This window comes from Ursus maritimus, unplaced genomic scaffold (genome assembly GCF_017311325.1).
Source record: "Ursus maritimus isolate PB19 unplaced genomic scaffold, ASM1731132v1 scaffold_14, whole genome shotgun sequence".
NCBI lineage: Eukaryota > Metazoa > Chordata > Mammalia > Carnivora > Ursidae > Ursus > Ursus maritimus.
The window spans coordinates 20,820,104-20,842,842 of record NW_024423786.1 but is presented as its reverse complement, the minus strand read 5'-3'; the positions used below and the strand labels follow the sequence as shown (position 1 = coordinate 20,842,842).

Sequence of the window (22,739 nt, the reverse complement as noted above, 5' to 3'; positions counted from 1 at the left end):
TTTTTTTATCAAGGTATGCAATGAAACAAATCTCGAAATCAAGATGGTTTTTCTGGACTATTTAGTTCCTGAAGCTTCGCTGTTTTCTGTACTGGATGAGGTTATCTAGCATACTTTTGATAGAATATTTTTATAAAATCATTTGTTCTAATCTAAGCATTTATCATTATATGCAAAAAGATTTCTTGATGAGAATATTATAGACGGTACATGTTTTTGACATTAGCATTTTATTTGGATGACTAATCTTGCAGATGTGAAATTTTAATGAATTATTCATGAAATTGCTTTCCTCTGAAATTTTAGTTTGCTCTTAATGCTAGTTATTAAACATTTTGTGTGTGTGTGTGTTTTTTTTTTTCTGTATAAAATTTGATGAAGGGAAAAATAAGGGTGTGCTTCCTCGGGAGAAAAGGTAGCCTCTATCTTTTCAGTGTTTTCCCGTTCCCTAAGTGGAGGCTGAGCACTCTGAAATCCTGAGGATATGAGCTTCAGCCCTCTGTGATGATGAAAGCTTTTAGTGAAGATTGATTTTAATTCTGTGTTGGAAGCAGCTGGTGATACACCGAAGGCCTCTGCCTAACATACAAGATCAGCAGGTCAGAAGGGGCAAAGAAACTTAGGCTGTCGCGACTTTTTACTACCAGTGTGAACCAGCATTTTATTGCATTTGAGAATGCGATCATGTCAGTAATGAGTACTGACTACACAACATTTTTTTTTTATTGTCTGTATCCACAGACACGGAATGATGGAATTACAGTTGATGTCAAGGAATGAGTTGCTTTTATGCCTTATCAAAACAAAACGAAACAGAAAAAAATTCTTGTTACTGGCAGCACATATCCACGAAGCACCGTGCGCACAGTCCGGGCTGTACCATCATCATCTTTAAGGCTTCTTGGGTAGCAGAGATCGTGTGAACTACCCTGGGCCCCATAAAATGCCTTTAGAATCGTTAAGTCTCATTCTCAGGATAAAAAAGCGAAACTGACATTCAAAAACATCCAAAATATCAAGAGGGGATACCGTGAGCCAACAGGTACCCAAAAGATTCAAAATCCTTATGAGCGTTTTCTTTGTACCCTTGGAAACGGAGCTCAGCTGGAATGTGGAAAGGAGAGGAAATATTTTTTTTCTTTTTTTTTTTTTTCATGATAAAATAGCTAGTGATTTACATCCATCAGACGTTGGGTGCAGAATCCAAGGTGTTCTTGACTAGGTCTGACGGAATGCTGGAAACAGTGTTAGAGCTGTCCCAAGGTGGCGAGGCCGGAGGTCACTCTTCACGTACAGAAGCCTTGATACTTCTGCTCACTGCTGGTTCACTGCGGGCAGCGTCACTCTCTTACAAGGACAGACTCTAGGGACAAGGACGATGGATTCTCATTCCTGACAGTGCATTTGCCTGATACAAGGGACTATCTCCCTAAAGTACGCTTTTCTTCTTCGGAAAAAAAAAAAAAAAAGTAACAAATTGTCTTTACATCTTGGCACCTTGTAAAGTTTTTTTTTTTTTTTAATACAAAAAGTTCAATAGCTTTGACAACTCCCCATTATTAATCACTACTTCACTGATAAACTTTGAAAGTGTGACCCTGGCATTTCATCATGCAAAATATTTACTGCAGCAGGAGAAAACATTTTTTAAAACAGCATTTTTTTTTTTCTATTTTCAAATGTATGAACTGGTTTAAGATAGCCAGGAAGGCAGTGGTAGGATAAACACAAGGGATAGGAATGTATCAAAAAACAGATTAACACACACGCGCGCGCACGCGCACACGCACACACACACACAAATCTGTACAAAATGCTCTGATCAATGAGAACAGAAAAAAAAAAAATCTGTCAACTATGTTACAATTTAAAAGCCAAAGGGGGGGGAAATAAAAAGGTTAGGGAATTTCTCCCTCCCACATGTCAGGAAATGTCATCCAATAATCTTAAAGCAAGGATATAACTAAATAAAATACATGTGCAGCATATCCTGCAATCCCATTACATACAGTAGTTTTTTCCAAAGCTATTTTTTCCTTTTTAGTATCGTTAATATAAAGCAGTTGCACAAAAAGCAAAGGTGTTTTGACAAACAGGTGTATGCATTTATTCCTTTTTTAGGAACAATATCTAAAAAAAGAACCGCCCTCCGCCCTCCCCCAAAAAAGACAGAGATTCACACAGACACGTCGGAATATATGTACAACATAATAAACCCCATCCTAAAGAAGCGACTGGAACACCCCCCCAAGGGATACAGAATCAGAATTGTAAAAATCATAGTGAAGTTTGCTTGCTGTAAAGCCTGAGAATTTTTTTTTTCAGTTGGTTCTTCTGCAGGGCTGTGATACCTGCAAAGATATGTAAAATCTAATTTTTTTTTTCTTTTTGCTACAGTCTTTAGACTAAGCATGCAAGACATACGACTAAGTGCAACTGAGTGAAATGTATTTTTTTTTTAATTTTCATCATTCCCTAAAGGTTTGAACTGAGGTATGCGTACTAACAGTTTCTCATGCTGTTATCTTTACTCATGTCTAGCTACACATGCTGAGAATGAACTAATCTACCAGATTTTTATCCTCTTTTGAATACCAAACTAACCAGCAACCACTCAGTTTAGAAGCACAGGGCCCCCTTCCCATGACCCTGTCTGGCTACTGCCTGCACATCATGAAGCTGCCTGGAAAAGTTAAAAAAAAAAAAAAAAAAAAGTCTCGAGTGACCACAGACTGCCCTTTATACAGAAAGCAGAGTGAAGCTTCAAAAGAAACTGGCAAAGAAGTTTTTGTACCAAGCTTATGAGTGGACGGGAGTGTTACTTTTTTTTTTTTTTAATGAAAAATGCTGACCAAAGCCTAATTAGAAAAAAAGGAAGGAAAAAGGAAAACATTAAAACAAAACAAAAAACCTGGAAGATCAATGCCCAGACAGAGCAAAATTGATGCAGTGATCCTAGCATGGTCCTTAAAACCAAAGTGGCATACAATCTTTCTGGAAAACAAAAAAACGTATTCTAGAAATGGTACTACATGATTGAGTTGCATTGTAGAAGCTTTTCTGTTTTCTTTCCGTTTTATCTTGACTGTCTCCTTTACTGGTTACTCCCTAATTTGCAGTGGCGTCCATTCATGTTTTTGAGACGGGACTCCCTTCTTTCCCTTGCTCCTGTAACACCTTCAGCAGCCCCGTAACCTCTCTTTATGAGTTTTGGTCTCTGTTGAGGTACAGAACGAGAAAAAAACAAAAAAACAAAAACAAAAAAACCCAAAAGTAACAACTTTGGTTCCATTACCTAGTTGGTCTTCTAAATTTACTCTATGACGAAGGAGCAGTTCTCTTTCTCAGGTTAGCAATAGCCTAGAGCTCATCAATTGCCTCTAAATTCTTTCGCCTCCTTTGATCAACAATAAGAGGATATTTGGCTTCATCAGATAAAGCATAAAACAGAGAACATAATTTACCTTTGTGTAATATCTTTGGTAATTTTAGAAAAAAAAAAAGATACAAAGAATATAAATTAAGCTCCGAAAGGCTCTCCAACTAAAACAAAACGAAAGCTACGGTCCTAGATAAATGAGTGAGTGACAGGAAAGTGGGTGCAGAGTGGAGGCGTTGAGGGGTTCTAAGGACTGAGGTTGTACTGACCGGTGACTGTCATGCTCTGCGTGCCATGGATGTTTCTCCAAACGCCCAGGGGCACCATGCACCCCTGTCTCCTCGATGTCTTCTCGTGTTAGTTTTGGATACTGGCTTGGTGTGATAATATTGCATAACAAACTGCAGTACCGAATTCGCGCGTTTGAAATGAACACTTTAGCATTTGCTGAACTCAGTCCTCATTAACTTCCATAACAAATTCAATCTGAAATCTAATTTGCATTCAAACAGATTAATGCCACCAAGCAGGTCTGGGCTGATGTTTAAATTCAGCGCCGCCACCACTTTCCGCAGAGTTGCTCAGGGAAGCCAGCTTTTTTGGCCATTTTGCAAACAAAGCAACCCATGCTGGTTTTAGCCTCAGCGAGCCTGTGGCCCATGGCAACTTGGTCACCCGAGGGAGAGCCTTCCACAGCCACACTGTCGGTCTAGTAGGAGCTCTTGCAGGGGGGTGGGGGGGCGGCGGGGGGGGAAGTGCTGCCTAGGTTTCCTTGTGCTGGGGAAATGCTGTGGCCTTTGTTAACCACGATGGTAGCTGCAAAAAAGAAAACACCAAAACCCAAAAACTGAAACCAAATCGGAAACAACCCCCTTCCCACCTCCAATACTGCTTCGTGGAATGAATCTGCATTGTTCCTAGGGTGTCTCTATTCTTTTTTTTTTTTTTTTTCTGTCATTCATTCTCTTTCTGGCAGGACTTCACGTCTGTGTGAGAGGACCTTCATGTGTAGAGTGCAGCATTTGGGACCTTTTTTTGAAAAAAGACCAAACGGAATGTTTTCTGACTTTGGAGAAAACGTGGTGATGTCTGAAGGAAACTGGAATGAGTGACAGAAAACTACGAACGAGAAATGACATTCAGCTTTTGTATAATAAAAACACCTATTAACATTCATCACAAGGTACAGAAAACTTGAAGCCTCCGGGAGGCCGTGGGCCCAAATGGAGGCCTGAGGTCAGAACTTAAAAATGGTATAGTAGAAGCAAGAAAAAAAAAAAAAAAAGCAATACATTAAAAAGTTTGGGATAATTACTTTTTAACCCCCTCCCCCCCAATACACACACAAAGGCCTTCCCCATCCCAACTGGAAGCAAAACGAAAACAAAAACGAACCAAAAAAAAAAAAAAAAAAACTAAAGGCAGTGAGAATCAACATGCAGTACTGTGCGAATCGGTCGTCGGTTGGAATCCTTAAATTCCGGGCAGAGGCTTGGTCTGCAGCTTCGGTGCGCATGCTCAGTTGGGTGTCCTCAGTGTCCCACGCTGGCAGGACTGCAGTTCAAAGTCTGCTGCTAAAAGTGAATCAGTTGTTTAGCAAATGTACAACACTGATGTTGACTGTTAAGAGAGGAAAATCCCAAGTACCAAACAAGTCCATCCAATGCACAGAGTACAAATTCCTTTTTTCAACAAAAAGTAGAAAAATCAAAAATACTCCCAAATGGGATTCTTGATGGCACTAAGAGTTAACACGTTTCAGAGTTGTCAAAATGTAGTGAAAATCCTCCAGACTGTACAACAAATGGAGAACAATTTCACTGCTAACTTTTGACGTGTTTTGTTTTTTTGTTTTGTTTTGTTTTTTGTTTTTTTTTGTGTGTGTTTGTTTGTTTGTTTTTTTTTCCCAATCTTCGTTCTTGGGTTTGGCCCCCGCCCAGAGACGTTCACTCCATGTCCTCGTTTACTGGTTCGTCTTCGTAATCTCTGTCGTGGTCAAAATCTGGACTGTGATTGGCTGTTGTCACTAAGGACAGAGGCCCTTCAGCTTCCTCTGGATCGAGGGGTTCTTCTTTGACGTGCACAGGATGCCTGGAAGAAATGAAAACAGGTTCACTCGAGGGCCCCTCCCAACCACGGCACGTTGGGGGCTTTGGGCAACAGCAGCCACACGCTGGGACTGTAGGGTCCACCAGCACAGGCTCTAGCCACGTGTAGCTCCTTAAATTAAAACCAATGAAAACTTCATGCAATTTAAAATGGAGGTTCTTAGTTCCACTGGGGCAGCACAGAGAGGACAAATTTCCGTCATGGCAGAAGGTTCCTTTGGGCAGCGCTGCTCTAGAGTGAGCTCTGGCCCGAAGCAGCCTCTCTTCCCCACGAGTATGTCTCCCACCGTCCTGTGTAAGTCACCCTGGGCTCTTGTTAAAGTGCCACGTGTGACTCAGCAGGTCTGCGGTGGGGCCTGAGACCCTGCATCCCTAGCAAGCTCCCAGGCAAGGCCGCTGGTCCCAGGAGGGCCACAGATAACAGGCCCCGGAGTGGCATCCTGGGGAGAAGAATCCGAGTCTTCCAATCATTACGTGAAATAAGAATCTGTAACACAATGGTGGTTTGTGGGGACCACTGAGCGCGGGAGGCTGGGCTAATCGTGGCTTGCTGTGTGTTCTGCTTTGCTAGTTAACATGCAGAACCTGTGAAAGAACTCTCCAGAGACCGACCCCAAGCGAGGTTCTATCATTAATCAACTTCAAGCAAACACAGCAAAGAGACACCATGATACATGCTTGAAACTCCAAATTAATGCATATTTTCACAAACTGTCAATAAGGCAAGAAAAGCCCTGCCAGGAAACACAAACGGAGAGGAAAAGGCTCGCCCAACACAACAATATGATAAGAAAGCAGAGCCCCAATCAGAATAATAACGCTGTCAGCTGTAAACAAGGCAAAACAAGAGGGCTGGCTGGTAGCGGCCACCAGGACGCCGCAGCCGGTGACGGGATCTGCCAACTTTCTCATTACGGCCCAGCACACGGTGCCCCCGAAGGGGACTGCGGGGGATCACGGAAACCACTCCGATAACAATTGAGAAATGTTGTTCCTAAATCATATTTACAACCGATCCTTTGCAAATACAAATTACTTTCTGTTGCAAGCCTTTTGATATGTAAAAGAACCATTCAAGTTAAAATGGTCCCATCGCTGGGACGGGCTGCAGAAGGGAGGATTTTTTAATTGACATTATCCAGTATTAGTAATAAGAGGTGGTACTGGGGATGGCTGATTTCCTAAATAATTGATGTATGCAAACCCCAAAGGCCACTTGAACCATTTAAAAACAAACAGGAGTGCTTTGGACTGCCCTTGACGATGTGAACCTTCAGAAAACCAATTGACTCTAAAATTAGCACAGCCTAGAGAGTGTCTGGGGGTAGGGAGATGTCAGGATAAATAGCTTTTAAAAAATGGTGCCCATCTTCCTAAAAACAAACTGCAAAGCGCAATGTGTCTCCAAGTTGGAGTCCCGTGCATTTTATGGGTTGTGCTCCAACCTTTTTCGTTTTTTTCATGGCCCGACTTCTCTGTGTTTCTACAGGAGGACCCAGGACTGGCTATGTAATTTGCAGAGCTCCGTGAAGAGTGAAGATACGGTTCAAAAATGAGCCAGAGTTTCAATATGGAAATGGCAGCGCGTTGCCACTTCTAACCATGCCTCTGAAGCCAGCCCTGGTAGGATTCCCTATATTCTTTTGGGAAGAATTAAGTGTACTAATGATTATGCCTTTAAAAAAAAAAAATCACCCATAAACCAAAATTAAGGTAGCTTTTTTGTTTTTGCCTATCCTCTCCTGTGTGGCATCCTATTTTACATATCATATACCTAACAGGTGCGATTATTTTGTCAGCCTTTTCCGTTGTAATTTTTATGGGTATATGAGATGATGCCTTGTGTGGACGCATCAGTTCCTTAATACTGGGCATTTTACGATTGTCTTTTTTTTTTTTTTTCTCCCTTCTGCTCTTTGAATAATACAGCGACCACTTTTATCCATTAATCTTCCTATTTCTGTTGATTTACCTCCTCAGGATAAATTTCTAAGAATGAATTCTGGGAGCAAAGGCCAAAAATATCTTTATGGTTCCTAAGATTTATTACAGTATTAATTTCCAAACGGGTGATATCAATGTAGACTGAACTTCATCAGCCCCAAGCATTACTTTTTAAAAAACATTTTGTTGCTTAGCAGGTATATGGTAAGCTCCAGTTACCTTAAATTGTTCTTGGATTGGAGACAGCGGTGACCATTTCTTCCTGTTTGGATTTCGTATTTTCACTACTGAGCAGTGCTCCTTCATAAATTACTCCCCCCCCTTCTCTGCTGATCACATTTGGCTAGAAATGTATCTATGTGTTACTTAGCCCTGTATTGAAGTTCAAATGTGGTTTCCCTTATCAACATTTTCGTCCTTTCACTTCTTTAAACAATAAGTTTATAAACCTGAATTTGATGACCTGATACAAGGCTATATGGGCAGAAGGGGGTGGGAGGACGGAGAAGAAATGGAACATTCTTAATGAAGTTCTTGCTTTATAGTGTTCCACTCTGACAAATGTTTTGCTAGGCACAAACAAAACCAAACCAGATACAATGTTCACGTTAGAGAAGATTTTGTTTTCCCTGGAAAGTTGCAGCTAAGCTTGAGTAAGATTATTTGCCATCCCCAAGACACAGGTTAGGACCCTATCACGCATGCTGGCTCACCCCAGCGCCTAATGCAGAGCGGGTCCCCAACAAATGCTAACCGACGAGATCCGTGTGACAACCTGACAACACAACCGAGTTAGACATTAAGGCTTCTTAAAACTCCAGAGAAATGAAATCCAGCTTCACAACATTTCTTGATACCAGCAGATCCCCCTGAGTGTGGCAAATGCAGTCACACAGGCCTGCAGCGCTTCAGAGAATAAAACAGAATGGATTTCCAAGCAAGACACCTTTCAGGTGAGATGCAAACTATTTAAGATACGATGCTTCACATACATTCATGTGTCTCCTAGAAATCGGAACTGCACGAGGCACCATCTCGCACATCGCCCCCTGCCCCACCTTTCCCCCCAACTCCTACTTCCATGAATAACTGTGCAAAACCACGTATTTCCCTCCTTACATCTGAGTAATTCCTTTGTCTAGCCACTCTGGGAACACGAGAGTTTTTAATGCTGACTGGTGTTTAGAGGCATTGTGTTGGGAGGGTGTGTGCACAGCATGGAGTATTTCGCTTTGTAGCTCCGTGAGCTCCTATCAGGATAAAAGTCTAATGCCCCAAAGCCATAATTATGTGGCTACTTTCTCGTGTTTCCGAAGAAAAACACAATGTGGTAGTGCCGGAGCGGCGCAGAAAGGGTCGGAACGAGGAGCTCTGCTTCGACGCTGGACAGTAGCTGGGCTGCCGTTCTAACAAGGCCCTTAAAGCCGTGCCGTAAAGTTTACGGCTGGATTTATTCCAATAGACTAGAACAGTTAAGAAACAATTTGCATCATAGCAGGGTAATGCATGTTGCACAAGAAGGAAAACTATGTCATTACAGCATTCACTTAATGGAAATACAGGGTCAAAAAGAGTAACAGTCTGTGACACTGAGAGCAGGCACAGGGACCATGCTGTTGACATGTAATTATATTTAGCAAACAGTGTAAAGCGGGGAGATCTGAACAACAGCATGCATTTTGACATCTTTACGTAGGGTTTCCTGAACAAAACCAAAACAAACCCAGACAAAACCCGACCGAAACCTTCTTTTCATTAAAAATTATGCTGACTGCTTGTGAAATGTGGTTTCTGGTAATACTGGGATTAATTCAAAGTTGCTAAACAAATTAACTTTGCAGTGGCTTTATCTCGTACGGCAAAATTAGCGTCTTTCTTAACTGTTGCCTGAGGTTTTTATCCAGATATCTTTCTCTTTTCAGTAATGCTTTGCACCAAATAGTAGGAATATACATTAGCTAACCCTTGGAGTTTGTATGGTTGATGCGAAATAGTCTCTCTTCCATTCCATAACTTCAGAAATACTTGCTGTAACGAGCATTTCTTGAAGTAGCTTATATACCAATTTATATTTGCTCTGAACTTCCTTAATATCTGAGTAAACACTCCTGTCGTGACAATGATTTAAAAATGAACACGAGTGTGACTACAGTCAAGTCAGAAACACCAGCCTGCTTTAGGAAAGACGACACACAGCAGCACCAGTGTCAAGGATAAACACGCTCTCTTAAAATGGTGTGTAGGAAATGCTAAGAGACTGTTCACATAAATTAAAAACGATTATTTCCATCTTTTAAGATCCTTTTCAAAACACATTGGGCATGAAATTCAAATGCTAAATAATCCAATTTCAGATTCCCTCAAACCCACCCCTTCCCTGGCTGACAGCATTTTTCTTTTCCGTATTCTTTGATGCCAATTCTTTCTGGTCCTCGTGGCTACAGGTCACATTTTCCATTCCCATCACTCAAATTATCTTAAGATGTTGGTCAGGTAATTCGGGAGGCGTGTGTACACAAAATGGCCTGGATTGGTGTCTTCCTTTAAAGTGGGAAACAGTGGAGAGACATTTGCTCATAGGGAGACACTGTCCCTCTTGAAAATCCCCCACAAATACAATCACTTGGAAAAACGTGGCTGCTTTTCTTTTTTAAACTTTCCCTGGCAGAGAGGGAGCTGCCCCCGTCAGGGCTCTTCCGCCGCCGTCGCCCCCCATGGTGGAGGGGGGTGTGGTCCGCCCGGTCCTAGTGCCATTCACATTCAGCAGGGACACCATCGCCCATCACTTCATTCAGTTATATGGTGCTCATTACACTGCCGTCTGCTGCTATAATGCTCCTATTAATTTTCCTTTTGATATTTTAAGAGCAATGTATAAATCATGCCGCCTTTCATTTGTGCCATCATTAATGCTTGGTCATAACGCTCCAGCCTTGTGTTTGCGGTTCAGCCCATCACGCAACCAAGTAAACAAGCATTCTTTCTCCCCCTGCTCGGTTTGGCGCGCCCGCAAGTTGAACAAACTGACAGAGACGCATACCGATTTTAGCAGGAAAAGGTAATGCGGCTTAAATAATGGCCTGAGATGCCAAGCAGAGGGAAAAAAAGCAAATGAGTCACCCGTTTTATTGCCGTGTGCACTTGTAGGGCTGCATGAAGCTGATTGCTTTTATGGGAAAGTTAGTAAATGGTCCTTTTCTGCGCTAACCGAGCTAAACATTTCCAGAAGCGCAAACTTTTACCAAGGTTCTAGGAAAGCAGAAATTACAGAAAAGGTATCAAAAGCAGCTAGAGAAGGGCTTGTGTGCACATCGAAGTGGGAGATGGGGACCTGAGCGCAGAGACCTTCTGGGTGGACGGTACTCACACGGCTTGCATAGGGGATCTGCCCGGACTGCTGTCACTCTCGTTGCTGTTGGTATGTTCCATTGCCCCGTTCAGCTCTTCCCGTATTGCGCTGGCTAGGTTGCCCAGAGTGGGATTTCCCATGGAAGCGGTAGTGTATAGAGGTATACTATTCTCAGCCATCGAAGCCTGTTAGCAACCAAGAGAAAACACGTGAGGACACAGAGTAAGCAGAGACAGGGAAGCCGTTAATTACGGCTGTAGTCAATGATCTTCCGTTGAGGTTCATAGATACAAGTTTCTCATAGTGGGAGGAGGATTTTGCTTTAAAAGGCAGACTTGTGACACATGTCCCATGCTTGGTTACCAAGAGCTAGCTGGGACCAAAGCGCTGGTGGGGAGGGAGGACTCAATTTAGCCCTGCTGGGAAGAGTCACGTGGTTTAGACAGGACTATCTAAAATGAGCTTTCCGTCGGATGCCTTCTTTCAAGAGGAACTGAATATTTCCAGATCACAGGGAAATATAATGGAATTTTCATTTCTTTATCCACTTTGATGATGCCAGTATTGGATATTAAAGATCTGATCCAATTATTCTGGCCTCACAGCTCAAACTTATGAGAACTTCCATAAACATTTACCTCTTAGATCCTATAGAAAAGGAAGAGATTATAGAATTGGGGCCCATTTTTATCTCCCGCCATCATTTCGGTTTTGATGATTTTTGAATCTGTTTAGTGTAGTTTGTGTGGCGTTACCCCCCAGTTATCTCAATCCTTCAGACTCAGACCGGTCAACCTGGAATTTTAGGACTGAAGGAAAAAAATATCTGTCACTTTACATGAGTGTCAGCCCCAAAGTGTGGAAACGGAGAAAACAGGAAATCCTGAAGTCTGGGGGGGGGAGGGGGGAATCCTGTTCACTTCCCATCCTCCTGTGTTTGAATAAAATGACCACCCAGTCTCAAATGCAGACAGTAATTAAATACAACCCTGGACTAAAGTATCCATATTGTTTCGTTTGGGTAGTGATTATGACCCAGTAACTTTTCATTTTATTAAAGAGGACAGACGTTCAAAAACTGGCAGTGTAATTAGACCAAGATTTATCAAAACTGTCCTCCTGCAGAGTACAGTAGGCTTGGTTTTCCATCCTAATGAGAGGAAGTACAATCTGGCATGGTGACTTCAATCGGCCAGTCATACAAGAGTCCAAAGGATTCTAGAAATCCTGGCTCTAGAGAGAAAGAAAGAGCCAAAAATGAAGACAGAACGGGTGCAAAGCTGGGCTGCAGGGAATGTGCCTATTATGACAATTGCAGCGTCGCTCACTGTACAAACTCCAAAGCCAGGAATGCCTTCTTAGATACAAGCCCCCGTGACGGGTCTTCACTTAACACGGCATTGGCCAATGGACGATTTCAAAGCCAGGCTCTGTGCAAGCCCACGGCTTTCCCGTCCCTCCACTTCTGGATTTACATAACTGCTTGCTTTTAAAAAGGGGGGGGAAAGAAAGCCTGTTTTTATTTCCAAATGTGGTGAACTCATTTTGAAGAACAGCAAATCTGAACATTCCTTCGCTCTCCTACAGTTTGTTAAATAATTTGCATCAAGTACTTTTTTCAACAGATCTCTTATAATTGCAATAAAGCATTTTTTTCTTTTTTTGGCAGAGCAAAAAGCAAGAACCGTTGCCAGATTATTTTATTTTTTTGCAAACTGCCGCTGGACAAGCATCTTAACGGCCTTCATTTGTGACAACTCAGTGGTCATGCCTCTCCCAGTCATGGAAGTTCTGCTCTCACGCTCACATTTCACCATGACACAGAACAGGGCCCAAGTGGGGCCATCTCTACAGCGTATTTTTTTTTTTTTTTTAGCAGCTTCTCCAGTCAAAAAATGGAGAGGTAAGGACAAAACTGAAATGTTTGTAAGAAGGTGTTCTTTGGCATAAGATGGTCACCCTCACGGACAGAGCAACCTTCTTAAGATGATGTGTTCTTCTTGGCTCTCGAAGTGTTCTAGGTGAAGGTCGTTAAAACGTGGGCTGAGGCCCAACAGCCACAGTGGTGAAAGGCATCCAAAAGGCGAGCACTTCTATTGATCCCCCGGTGGTGAGACCAGAAAGGATATAAATGAAGAAAACCAGCCTTGTCCCTTTAAGAAAACGACCCAGTGGGAGGATGGTGCCTGATCGGCCTTAGCGCCTCTTGCACCTTCTTTGTTGAGTTAATCAAAGCAACCACCCAAGGCTGGAAACATTAACAAAGTGGTTCTTTTTTGTACTTGATGTCTACAGAGGAGCAGGTGGGGTACGGTTTTTATAATGGACTTAATTACATAAATGGTCCTGTAGACAGTACGTGGTTTCCTATCAAACTGGCACCTTTGCCGAAAACAACAAAAAAGCCCCCAAAAAACAAAAAAAAGTGCTTCAGTAATAGTGTAGAAGTCCATAAGTACCGCTGCTCCTGGAACATGAACCATGCTAAGCTCCTCGGGGGAAAGGCAGTCTATAAATAAGAAGCTTTACGGTTACCCTTAGTTACTTCACTTTTTCAGAGCATAATGCAATCTGTCTCACGTCCAATGTTTTATTTCTGTAGTGGATTCTGCTGTCCTATTTTATATATTGTATATCATGCATTATGTTGCTCTAGTAATCTTTTTAAGATGTTGTTCCACTATTATTTTTACTTGTCTTGAAAAATGGAAATGGGCAATAATGGGAAGGAAAGCCTGCTGGTACAGTCCTGATTTAATTTGCACAGCAGAAAGTTACAGGAGACTGTCTACTGACCGTGGATCCCAACTCCTCGACGAGAGGAAAAAGATCCATTCCTCCCATCATGAATTTATATCAATTTATTCACCTCACCTCATTATGCGCATAAAGTGTTCTTGGAAAACTACAGGATCGTTTTTTGGGCTAGCCCTGGAAATGAGAAGGGGGAGGGAGGATGCCAAAACCAAATGTTTTCGAGAAGAAACATGAACAGTTCTGTCATGATAAGGCATACTAATTTAAATTAGTCACATAGTGAAGAGAATCCAGAGGCTCACTGCTTTTTTTCTTTCCTTTCCGCCTCATGAATGTAAAATGTGCTTGTAATCTTAATACTCTTCCAGATAGAGCAGCCTTTAAATTCACACTTCACAAGACTCCAGGGAAAATAAGTTACTAATGAATGGTATTTACAGAGTCGGCATCTACGCGTGCTCTCATTTGCTTTTCCTAAAGTTACTGTGTAAACTACAAGTAATTAACAAACTCAGAAAGTAGTTCCTCCCATTAAAGTTAGTTGGTACAGGCTAAAAATAAATAAATATAATCACTGAAAAGCTAAGTTCAGTGCGTTTGCCTCTGCGCGGAAACTCTGTTGAAGGTGTATCATCTACTGTTGGGAGCCGAGAGGCTGTGCTGAGTGATCTGGGAAACTGACGGTGCAGGTCAGGTGCTCAATCATTCAATCAGTGCTTGTTCTATGAGTAGTGAGAACTACGTGCCCGTCCCGCTCTCCTGCCTCTTCACCCACTCTGTGCCCATAACGTCAAGGATCTCAACCATTTTTCATTCTCTCTCTTCCCTTACCCCTCAAGGAGCCTTTTTAAGATGCTCTTGTTTCTCTGTAAAGGTTTCTCTCTGTTTGTGTGTTATGGCCCTTTGGAGGGGCACAAGACATTGCACTAAGTACGGGCGGTAGAGCCCCCAGCAAGAACTCATGCCGTGAAGGTCTGCGACGGCCTTGGATTATAAAATACGTACAGAATATGCCTTTTTCAAGGCAGCGAGATTCCCTTGGCCCATCTTCTAGAACAGTCGAGGCAGGGCCAAACTCAAACTGGACCACTGAGAAATGGGCTAAACAAAAGGCTCGGCGGCCTTGGTAACGCGTATCTGAGTGGTAAACTCAGTCCTGCTCAAAACCAGTGTCTTCATCCCCCGGTAATGCTGGTTATGTAATGAGTGCTTGGTTTGTCAGTGGGAAACAAACATTCTGTACGCTTATGCAATCTTGAGCAATCTGCTGGAAACCTAGAGTGTTCTTCAACACCTCTCTAGTTTAAACAAAAACAGTTTACTTTTACCAAGTGAACCAAACCTGAATCTCTCCCTCCACCACTCCCCCCGCCCCCTTGCAACGGACTGAAGATGCTAAAACAGACTTTAGAAGAACTAAAAAGCTCTGCTTTCTCTTTAAACCCGTGAACAATAGAAGGTCATGTGATACACTGGCCTCTCATCCAGCACATTAATAGCTGTGCTAGAGTAATTACACTTGTGGTATTTTTGCCTCAAGTGAAATTCTGAAATAAGAGGATGGAAATTATGATACTGCTGATAAATATTAATAAGTGAACTTTTAATTTTTTTGCCACAATATTCAAAATGCTAAGCATCCCGCTAATGCTGAAGCAGCCCGATGTGTTTGCCTCCAGGGAGTACGATGCTTTGTGCACTTAAGAAAAAAGTTTAACGGAATTAAAATTTAATATCTAATTAGAGCGAGGCTAATATATTTTGAAATGAGTGGGGGAGACATGTGCCTCTGCTGCAGATTCGGGACAACCATTAATCTTACCTGTAAAGCTGCATTGAGGGGTGTGCAGTAGGCGTGGCTGCTCTGCATGTTTTTAATAAGGGAAGGGTTACTGCATAAGAAAAAGATAAAAACTCAAAGTTAAACGCAATCAGCCCCCGAGTTCCTAAAGCTAAGTTTTATCTTAAGCTTGCTGCTATCCCCTTGCCAAATCAGAAATCTCCCCCATTAACAAAACCAAAGGAAAGTTGGGTTTTCTCCTCAGCCCCTGGCTTTACGGGGCTGGTCTGTGTGAACACCCCAGGGTAGGAATTTGCTCTTCAGGAAAACTGGGTATAAAATTCGGGCTTCAGTTAGACCAGCCCTGGGCACTTCCTCCACTGATGCTCCCCCCCACCCCCCAAAAATCTTGACCTCTCTGAGTAGCTGCCATGAGTCCAACAGGAAGGCAGAAGCTCTGGGGGGTAGGGGAAGTCAGTCAGGGAGCTGGCAGCAGGGTTTCCTGGGAGTTAGCTAGAGAATCGTCTCCATGAGAGTAACTCCAGAATGACCGTAGGAGGGAAGGCAGGATGGCTCTTAAAGGAGGTCCCCCTCTGAGGCACATTTAGTGCTAAAAGAAGATGGGGAGAAGGGGGGGCAGGGAAGGGTTGTTCCCAAGTAAGGCGGGGAGGCTGGGTGGAGATCTTTCTTGCACAGCCAGATCTGGGAGGTTGTAAGATGCTGTGTCCATGAACTCAGCCAAGGAAGACAAGATACCGTTCGAAAAAAATCTCTAGAAGGAGAGGCTTCCAGTAGGAAGCCACCCAGATTGATCGCTCGCCTTTAAAGGAAGTGCGTGTGCTGCTACGGATTTCTCTCTCTCTCCATTCATTTTCATTCACTTAATGTTATTTTCACCGAGTGGGCAAATACCAAGAAATTTACCCCGTTAAATACACATTTTAACTCTCCGTAAAAGCTACCTTTTAACATGGAGGAACTACTTTCAAGCCAAGGTATTTACTCTTAAAGGGTCCCCGTAAGCTGCTGAATCAAAGTACAAGCAACATGTGCATTAAAGACGTCAAAAAAGCATTACTCAGGCACTGGTGTTCCAAAGAGAAACAGGAGAAATACATGTACGAATCACACAATTTAGTTTCATTGCAGAAAGCCGTGGCACTGCTACTTGGTGAAATGCAGAACTACATGGGATGAGTCAACCATGCAAAGCCAAAGCAACAGCAGAAAAAACAAAACAAAAGCAAGTAAAGGCTCTTACTGTGTGACAAGCTCGTCAAAGTTTTCATCGGGGCAGTATTTGCGAGGACGGCCTCGTTGAATATGGCGGCCACGTTTAAACTCTTCATCATCAACTGTCCAAAAGGACCCAAACTCATCCTCTACTCTGATAAAGCACTTATGCAGTGAGAGGTTGGTGCGAATGGCACCCTGGGATAGGAGCAGCAGCAAAGGAGATGGAGTGGCAACAAAAGGAGACGGGGTTGGGGGGGCAGAACAGACATCCAATACAGGGAACAGGAAAAAGAAAATAAAATGCAATAAGCATAAGCAAATGGTTTGTGAGGGTTAATATGCATTGCCACCTAAAAGCTACTAGCGTGGGATGCAACAAAGACCGGCAAGCAGGGCAGGGGACTGGTGGGCATACAAAACAGGAGGGATGAAATGCTTTTTTGCTTCCCTTAACTGAGACAACGTGAAACCGGTTCGTTGGTCTAACACCGTCTAGCAGCCAAAAGCCTCTACTTGACACTTGTTAGCACAATCCAAGCTAGGCTAAGAAGTTCAAACATGGCGGACGTACCCACTGATCTTTTGTGGCCTTCGTTTTTGGAATTCTACTTCATCCACTGTCCATACTGCCCCTTTAACGTTTTCTACTCGCACAAAACACTTGTGAAGACTAAGATTATGACGCACTGCATTCTGCAGCAAGTATAAAAGAGAGAACATTTACATTTTCTATAAGAAAAGACTCCAAAAACAGCAGTAAATTCAGCCTCACAGTCCACATTTGTCAAACCATCCCCAAGAGCTGTAGCTAACCACCCCCGTGGATGACCTTCTTGAGGTTAAGGATGCCTTTTCCAAATGTAAAAATAGAAAAACCAAAATGATCAATTAATTATACTCTGGCATTTACATCTAGTCTCTGGTAGTAGCTACCCAGAAGACATCGTGAATACGCAGATACGCCCCAAATAGGGTTCACAGTAAAAATCTGAAAATACTGTTAATATGACTTCAGAACAAACATGTAGAGCACAAAACTATCCCCTTTAAACCCACTCATCTCTCATTAAAAAGGGTATTTTAAATCATGCAAGATGATAATATTGTTAAATACATTTTCTTCTTGTTCTTTTTTCAAAAGTTTTGGCTTTGATACCTTTTACGGGTTTTGTCAGATTTATCTAAATTGGATTTTACCATTGAGAGCATCACCTCCTGCAGCTGACAGGATGAGGGAGTGAAGTGATCCCCAGCACATCAGAGTCTGTCATCAAGCCACGTCTTACCTTCCCGAATAGATACAAACCTTGGCCCTTACTACGGGCAATTACCTTAATTAACAAAAAATGCCAAAGAAATGAGTAGAACTCTCAATGGCAAAAAGATGATACTCCTACAGCTGATGGTTCTAAAGACACATATTTCTAACCCCCACCCCCGTGTTTCTTGCTTATGGGTAAATGTCATTTCTAAGATCATCCTTAAATGGAGACCCTTGACATCCATAGCCCACTGAAAAGGAGGACCTCGACTCAAAGGTGAAAAGCTTTAACATCTCTTTCCTTCGATTTTCAGAAAAATCCACAACCCGTACTGGGGCCGGGAACAAACATGGCTTCATTTCTTTAGCCTCCTTAGTTGAACGTACTGATCTGGACTCCAAAGTAGACATGAGGACATTACAAAACGACCCAGGCCATTGACTCAGAACTTTCTTCTTCTAGGGCATAAGCGGGTGACCGCTGTGGCCTGAAGACAGGATGCATACATCCCATCTCCCGTGCCACGTTGCACCATCCTCCACTCCACCCCGATGATGCTGCCATCGCTCAAACGTGCGGCACTCCACCCCCTGGGCTGCCTGCAAGTACTTCCGCTCTCGAGATACTGAGCACTGTTGCCACTTTGAGATAATCACCACTGGTGACTCTGAGGAGTCAGATGAGAAAGTGCTGATTTTTCTTTTTCGATAGGGAATATTTAGAAGATAACGAGACACGTTTTAGCACATAGCTAAGTTATCAACTACTCGCAAGGAGAATCAACAAGATACATTCTCAACAAGTCTTTGAGCAATGTCAGCATCGTTGGGGTAGGTTGAAAACATCCAGGTGACCGTGAAAGGACACCCCTGCTCCAAACGGCTTGGACGGGTTTGCATAAAAACAAAAGAAAAATCTCTGAAAATGTCTGTCATGTTGTATGCATTCTTGGTAGGGCAAATTTCTTCACGTATAGGTTGTAGTCTGCTCTCTGAATAAGCATTTTCTTTTTTTATGCTGTACCAGCGCATGGTAAGGGATGCAAAGGGTCTACTCTTAACTTCCTGGAACAATACTAAGGAGGTTAAAATAAATAAACCCAAATTAAAAAAAAAAATCCAGACAGATCATGTATATGTATGGAAGACATAGTGGGGAAAGACATCAACATTTCCCCTCAACCTTATCACTAATATTTTAGAATAAGCATCGAAACATTTAGAACTGCAGATCTAAAGAAGCCACGGCTGCCAGAAGGACCGCTACAGATCTGTCTGCAGCGCATAGCCACGTAAGTAAAGATAGAAAGTCAAACTGAAGTCTTGTTTTCCAAGACTGTACATCGAAGCAAAAGCATCCAGGAATCAAGAGTTGCCCAGAAACGTGAGTAAGCCCTTTTCAGCCATGACTTACTGGGCATTTCATCTTTTGTTTAGGATTACAATACAAATAAGGACACGTCAGGAAAATTATACGTATTTATGAGTCATCTGGTACTTGATCTAGGATTGTTTATATTGATGGCACTTTTTCTTGCAGTTTGCAAAAAATGAAAAAGTTGAAGCTGTAGATCTGAGCTTAAATATCATATTCACAGCCAGTAATTATTTTTAAATTTGATCATTTGCTATTTATAAAAGGCAATTTGAAGAAAATGTCTGCTTCATGCTTATACTTCCTACATTTTGAAAAGCATTCATAGCTAAAGATACTTTGCATTTCATCTCCTAAGGGAGGCTGAGGAAAAGCGGGTAAGGTTTAGAACATGGGTTCCCTTCAGCACCCAAGTGTCTTCATGGAAATAAAAAAAGGATACTTTGAGCCATAACAGATATTCATGGCTGTGTGAGGTTGATAAATTAATTCTATGGTCTTCTTCATTTTCTTTTAAAATGCTAATTTCTCAAGAACATAAAAGAGGCAATGTGTTTTCTGTTTTTGTTGTTCTACCAAAAATTTAAAAAGTATCAAATGAAATTTCCTTTGCATCCGATAAGAAATCCCTATCATATCTATAATAATGACATGTAAACATATCCTAAGATATTTGCATTTTACGTGTTGTGGAATTTGGGGATTATAAGAATTCTAGGTAGTAAAAAAGCAAAAAACGAAAACAAAAACCTGTCAGATTAGACCTGCCCTCTACAGCAAGAATATTTAAACCAAGAATTTAAAAGCAGTAAAACCCAAACATTTGTGAGGGCTTCATTTAATACAGTGGGAAAACTACTAGAGCAATCTATGAACCCATTGCTGAACTGGAAATGAGGTATGTCACGTGACCCTCAAGCTTTGTTAGGGTATCCCACGTGGAGCTAAGGGATTTGATCTGTTTTATAGCAAATGGTGTTAGAGTGAAGTTGGATAATCTCCTTTTCCAGATTTTCTACGAATCTCTGATGGATAGTGTGATGTAAAAAAACTAAAACCACGCCCCCTCAAAAAAAAAAAAACCCAAAAAACAAAACAAAACCCCAAACTAAAACCAAAAACTTAATAATATATTGTGCTCCCCTGGGATAATTCCCATATACAGGGCTAGTCCTGAGACCACACAGCTTTCTTTACTAACTGTGGTAAGGAGCTTTTTTTATTCTTTTTTTTTTTTTTTTTAAATCCAACCAATGAAGGTTATGTCAAATTTTCTCCCAGTTAAAAAAATGTTAGCCATGCATCTCAGCAAATACTGGTGGCGGCTAATGACCGAAAACATCAGGTGACAGTCGTCCGTTCCTTTTCCCTACATATTACAACCAGACAGAAATGACTTTACTGGCTGGTCCATCCGAAATCTGATGCCAATGTTAACGGGAGTCTTCTATCCCAGCATTCTAATCCCAGCAGTACTCTTTTCTCAATAAAATACTCCCATAAATGACTCTTTGAGTGTATCAAAACAATATACGTGTAACTTACAACACCGGCATTCGATCAACAACAAACTCTTATAGAGGGCCAGACCCGAGCCTGGACAGGCCCGCGAGAAACCTCACCTTCCACGTGGCAGCATTGCGTCGAAAGTAAGCAAACATTCGTGTGAACCAGTTATAGATTTCATTTAGTGTTAGCTGCTTTTCTGGAGATTCGAGAATGGCCTATGAAGCAGAAGTAACCAAAGAAGATAATTTATGACCAAATCAGCAGAATCGTCATGATACAGTTTCTTGAAAATATAAAATAACCATGATTCAGAGCTAAAGCCCAAGAAAGGGTTCACAAAATGATCTAAGATTAATGGTTGCATTTAACAGTTCAATAGCAAAATTCAAAATGGAATTATCTAATTGTTTTGAGTTTTTATTTCTGTTTCCGTACAGAAATATTAATTTATTAGTCATTCATAAAGCAGAATCAAAGAGAAATGCAAAACATTTCACTAGCTGATTAAAGCTCAGTAATTATTTAGAGCTCAGATTAATTCTAGGGATCAGAGATTACTGTAGCTTGTGATAATTGACTTGCCATCTTTAAACAGGCTCATTTTCACTGTTGTGTGAAATGAATTTCCTAATAATCACATCGTATTGTAATACTTAATCAAAAGCAATTATGTTATATATTGCAGTTTTAAAAAACCTTATAGAAAAGGTTTTAGCATGCTTGCATACTAAACGGTTTTAAATCTACTTCATCAATATAATATATCCATGTACACGTATACCTTTTGATAGAATTTCACATACTGCGTTATTTACTTACCTGCCTAATTAAAGATGCATATGTAAATGGTGGTCTAACTTCTGCGTTCTTATAAAATTCTTGGTTCTGCGCAATATCTGCTAAATAAGAATCATTGTCCTATTAATTATCACTTTTTAAAAAGAGGCTGGTCTACAAGAATCGCATCGTACAGCTCTACGGGAGGCGAAGATGGAGTATCTACCTGAAGAAATGGGCACGTTGTATTTGTCCGAGTACCGCCTGCGGATGGGTCCCACCGTATGCATGCTGGTGGTGGTGATGACGGAGGGGCCTTGGGTGACGGGAGTGATGGGGGCGGTGGGGGTCGTCGGAGTATGAGGTAAGCTCTGTGGAGAAGCCTCAGATGCAGACTTGGAGAGTGTGACACTTGATACCAGATTCAGCTGCGAGGAAAAGAAGAATTCTCAGAAGCGCTTCGGAAAAGCAGGGAGCAAGCAGGCCTCGGAAATCCAGCAGGGACACTACAGGGGACGCCCGGCTCGCTTTCGTTCTCTAAGTCGATGCTTCCCATCGACTGCAATGTGAGGCGTGTGCCCATGTAAAAACAGTTCACGTAGTGGTTAGTTTAAAAATCTCTCTGGCCATGTTCTCCTGACCCGTGGGTGACACAGGTGTTTTCCAAAGACGGTGAAAAATGAGTGTGTGCAGAAAGGGGTGACCTAGCCCAGGGAAGTTTGACAAGTTCTGGGTCAAAGCATTTCTTGTGTCACGGCGTCGACCCCCTTGAGCAGCCTCCTGTGCTTGGCAGACCTCCCGGGGCGGGGGGGAGCCTCCCAGCACCAGCGAACACCAACGTCGTCGGTAGAAGCCACCAGTTGGGAAACATCGGTCTAGACCGGAGCTCTCCAACAGCACTTTCTGCAGCATGCTGGCACCCGTGCGGAATGGTTTTACCTTTTCATCAAAATTAAACTTTCCTTTAAATAGCCCCAGGTAGCCAGTGGCTGCCACACTGGCCAGCACTGGGACAGGCTACTTAACTCCATTAACTCCATGATGAAACTTCACCGATGCGAGCCGCGGCAGGGACGTTTGGCCTATGGCTCTTATTAAAAAGAGCGGCACTGGGGCGCCTGAGTGGCTCAGTCGGTTAGACCGTCCAGCTCTTGATTTCGGCTCAGGTCACGATCTCGGGATTGTGGAATCGAGCAGAGTCTGCTGGAGACTCTCTCTCTCCCTCTGCCTCTTCCCCCCCACCCCTCAAATAAATAAATCTTAA

The 22,739-nt window shown here is 42.3% G+C and overlaps 1 protein-coding gene across 11 annotated transcripts in view; it reads right to left on the bottom strand.

The window, feature by feature from the left end:
- Positions 1–631: 631 nt before the first annotated feature.
- The window catches only part of FOXP1 (forkhead box P1), a 576,958-nt gene continuing 554,850 nt past the window's right edge, over positions 632–22,739 (bottom strand). For 9 of the 11 annotated variants that reach the window (XM_040628562.1, XM_040628558.1, XM_040628559.1 and 6 more), the window contains 7 exons: positions 21,702–21,903; positions 21,518–21,597; positions 20,812–20,913; positions 17,125–17,246; positions 15,360–15,429; positions 10,799–10,965; positions 632–5,470 (listed from right to left, as the gene is read on the bottom strand). In XM_040628562.1, the coding sequence (XP_040484496.1) occupies positions 5,326–5,470; positions 10,799–10,965; positions 15,360–15,429; positions 17,125–17,246; positions 20,812–20,913; positions 21,518–21,597; positions 21,702–21,903 (888 nt within the window). In that variant the 3' untranslated portion in view covers positions 632–5,325. The remainder of the gene's footprint in view (positions 5,471–10,798; positions 10,966–15,359; positions 15,430–17,124; positions 17,247–20,811; positions 20,914–21,517; positions 21,598–21,701; positions 21,904–22,739) is intronic. The other 2 variants (XM_040628561.1, XM_040628556.1) reach the window with 1 other exon arrangement.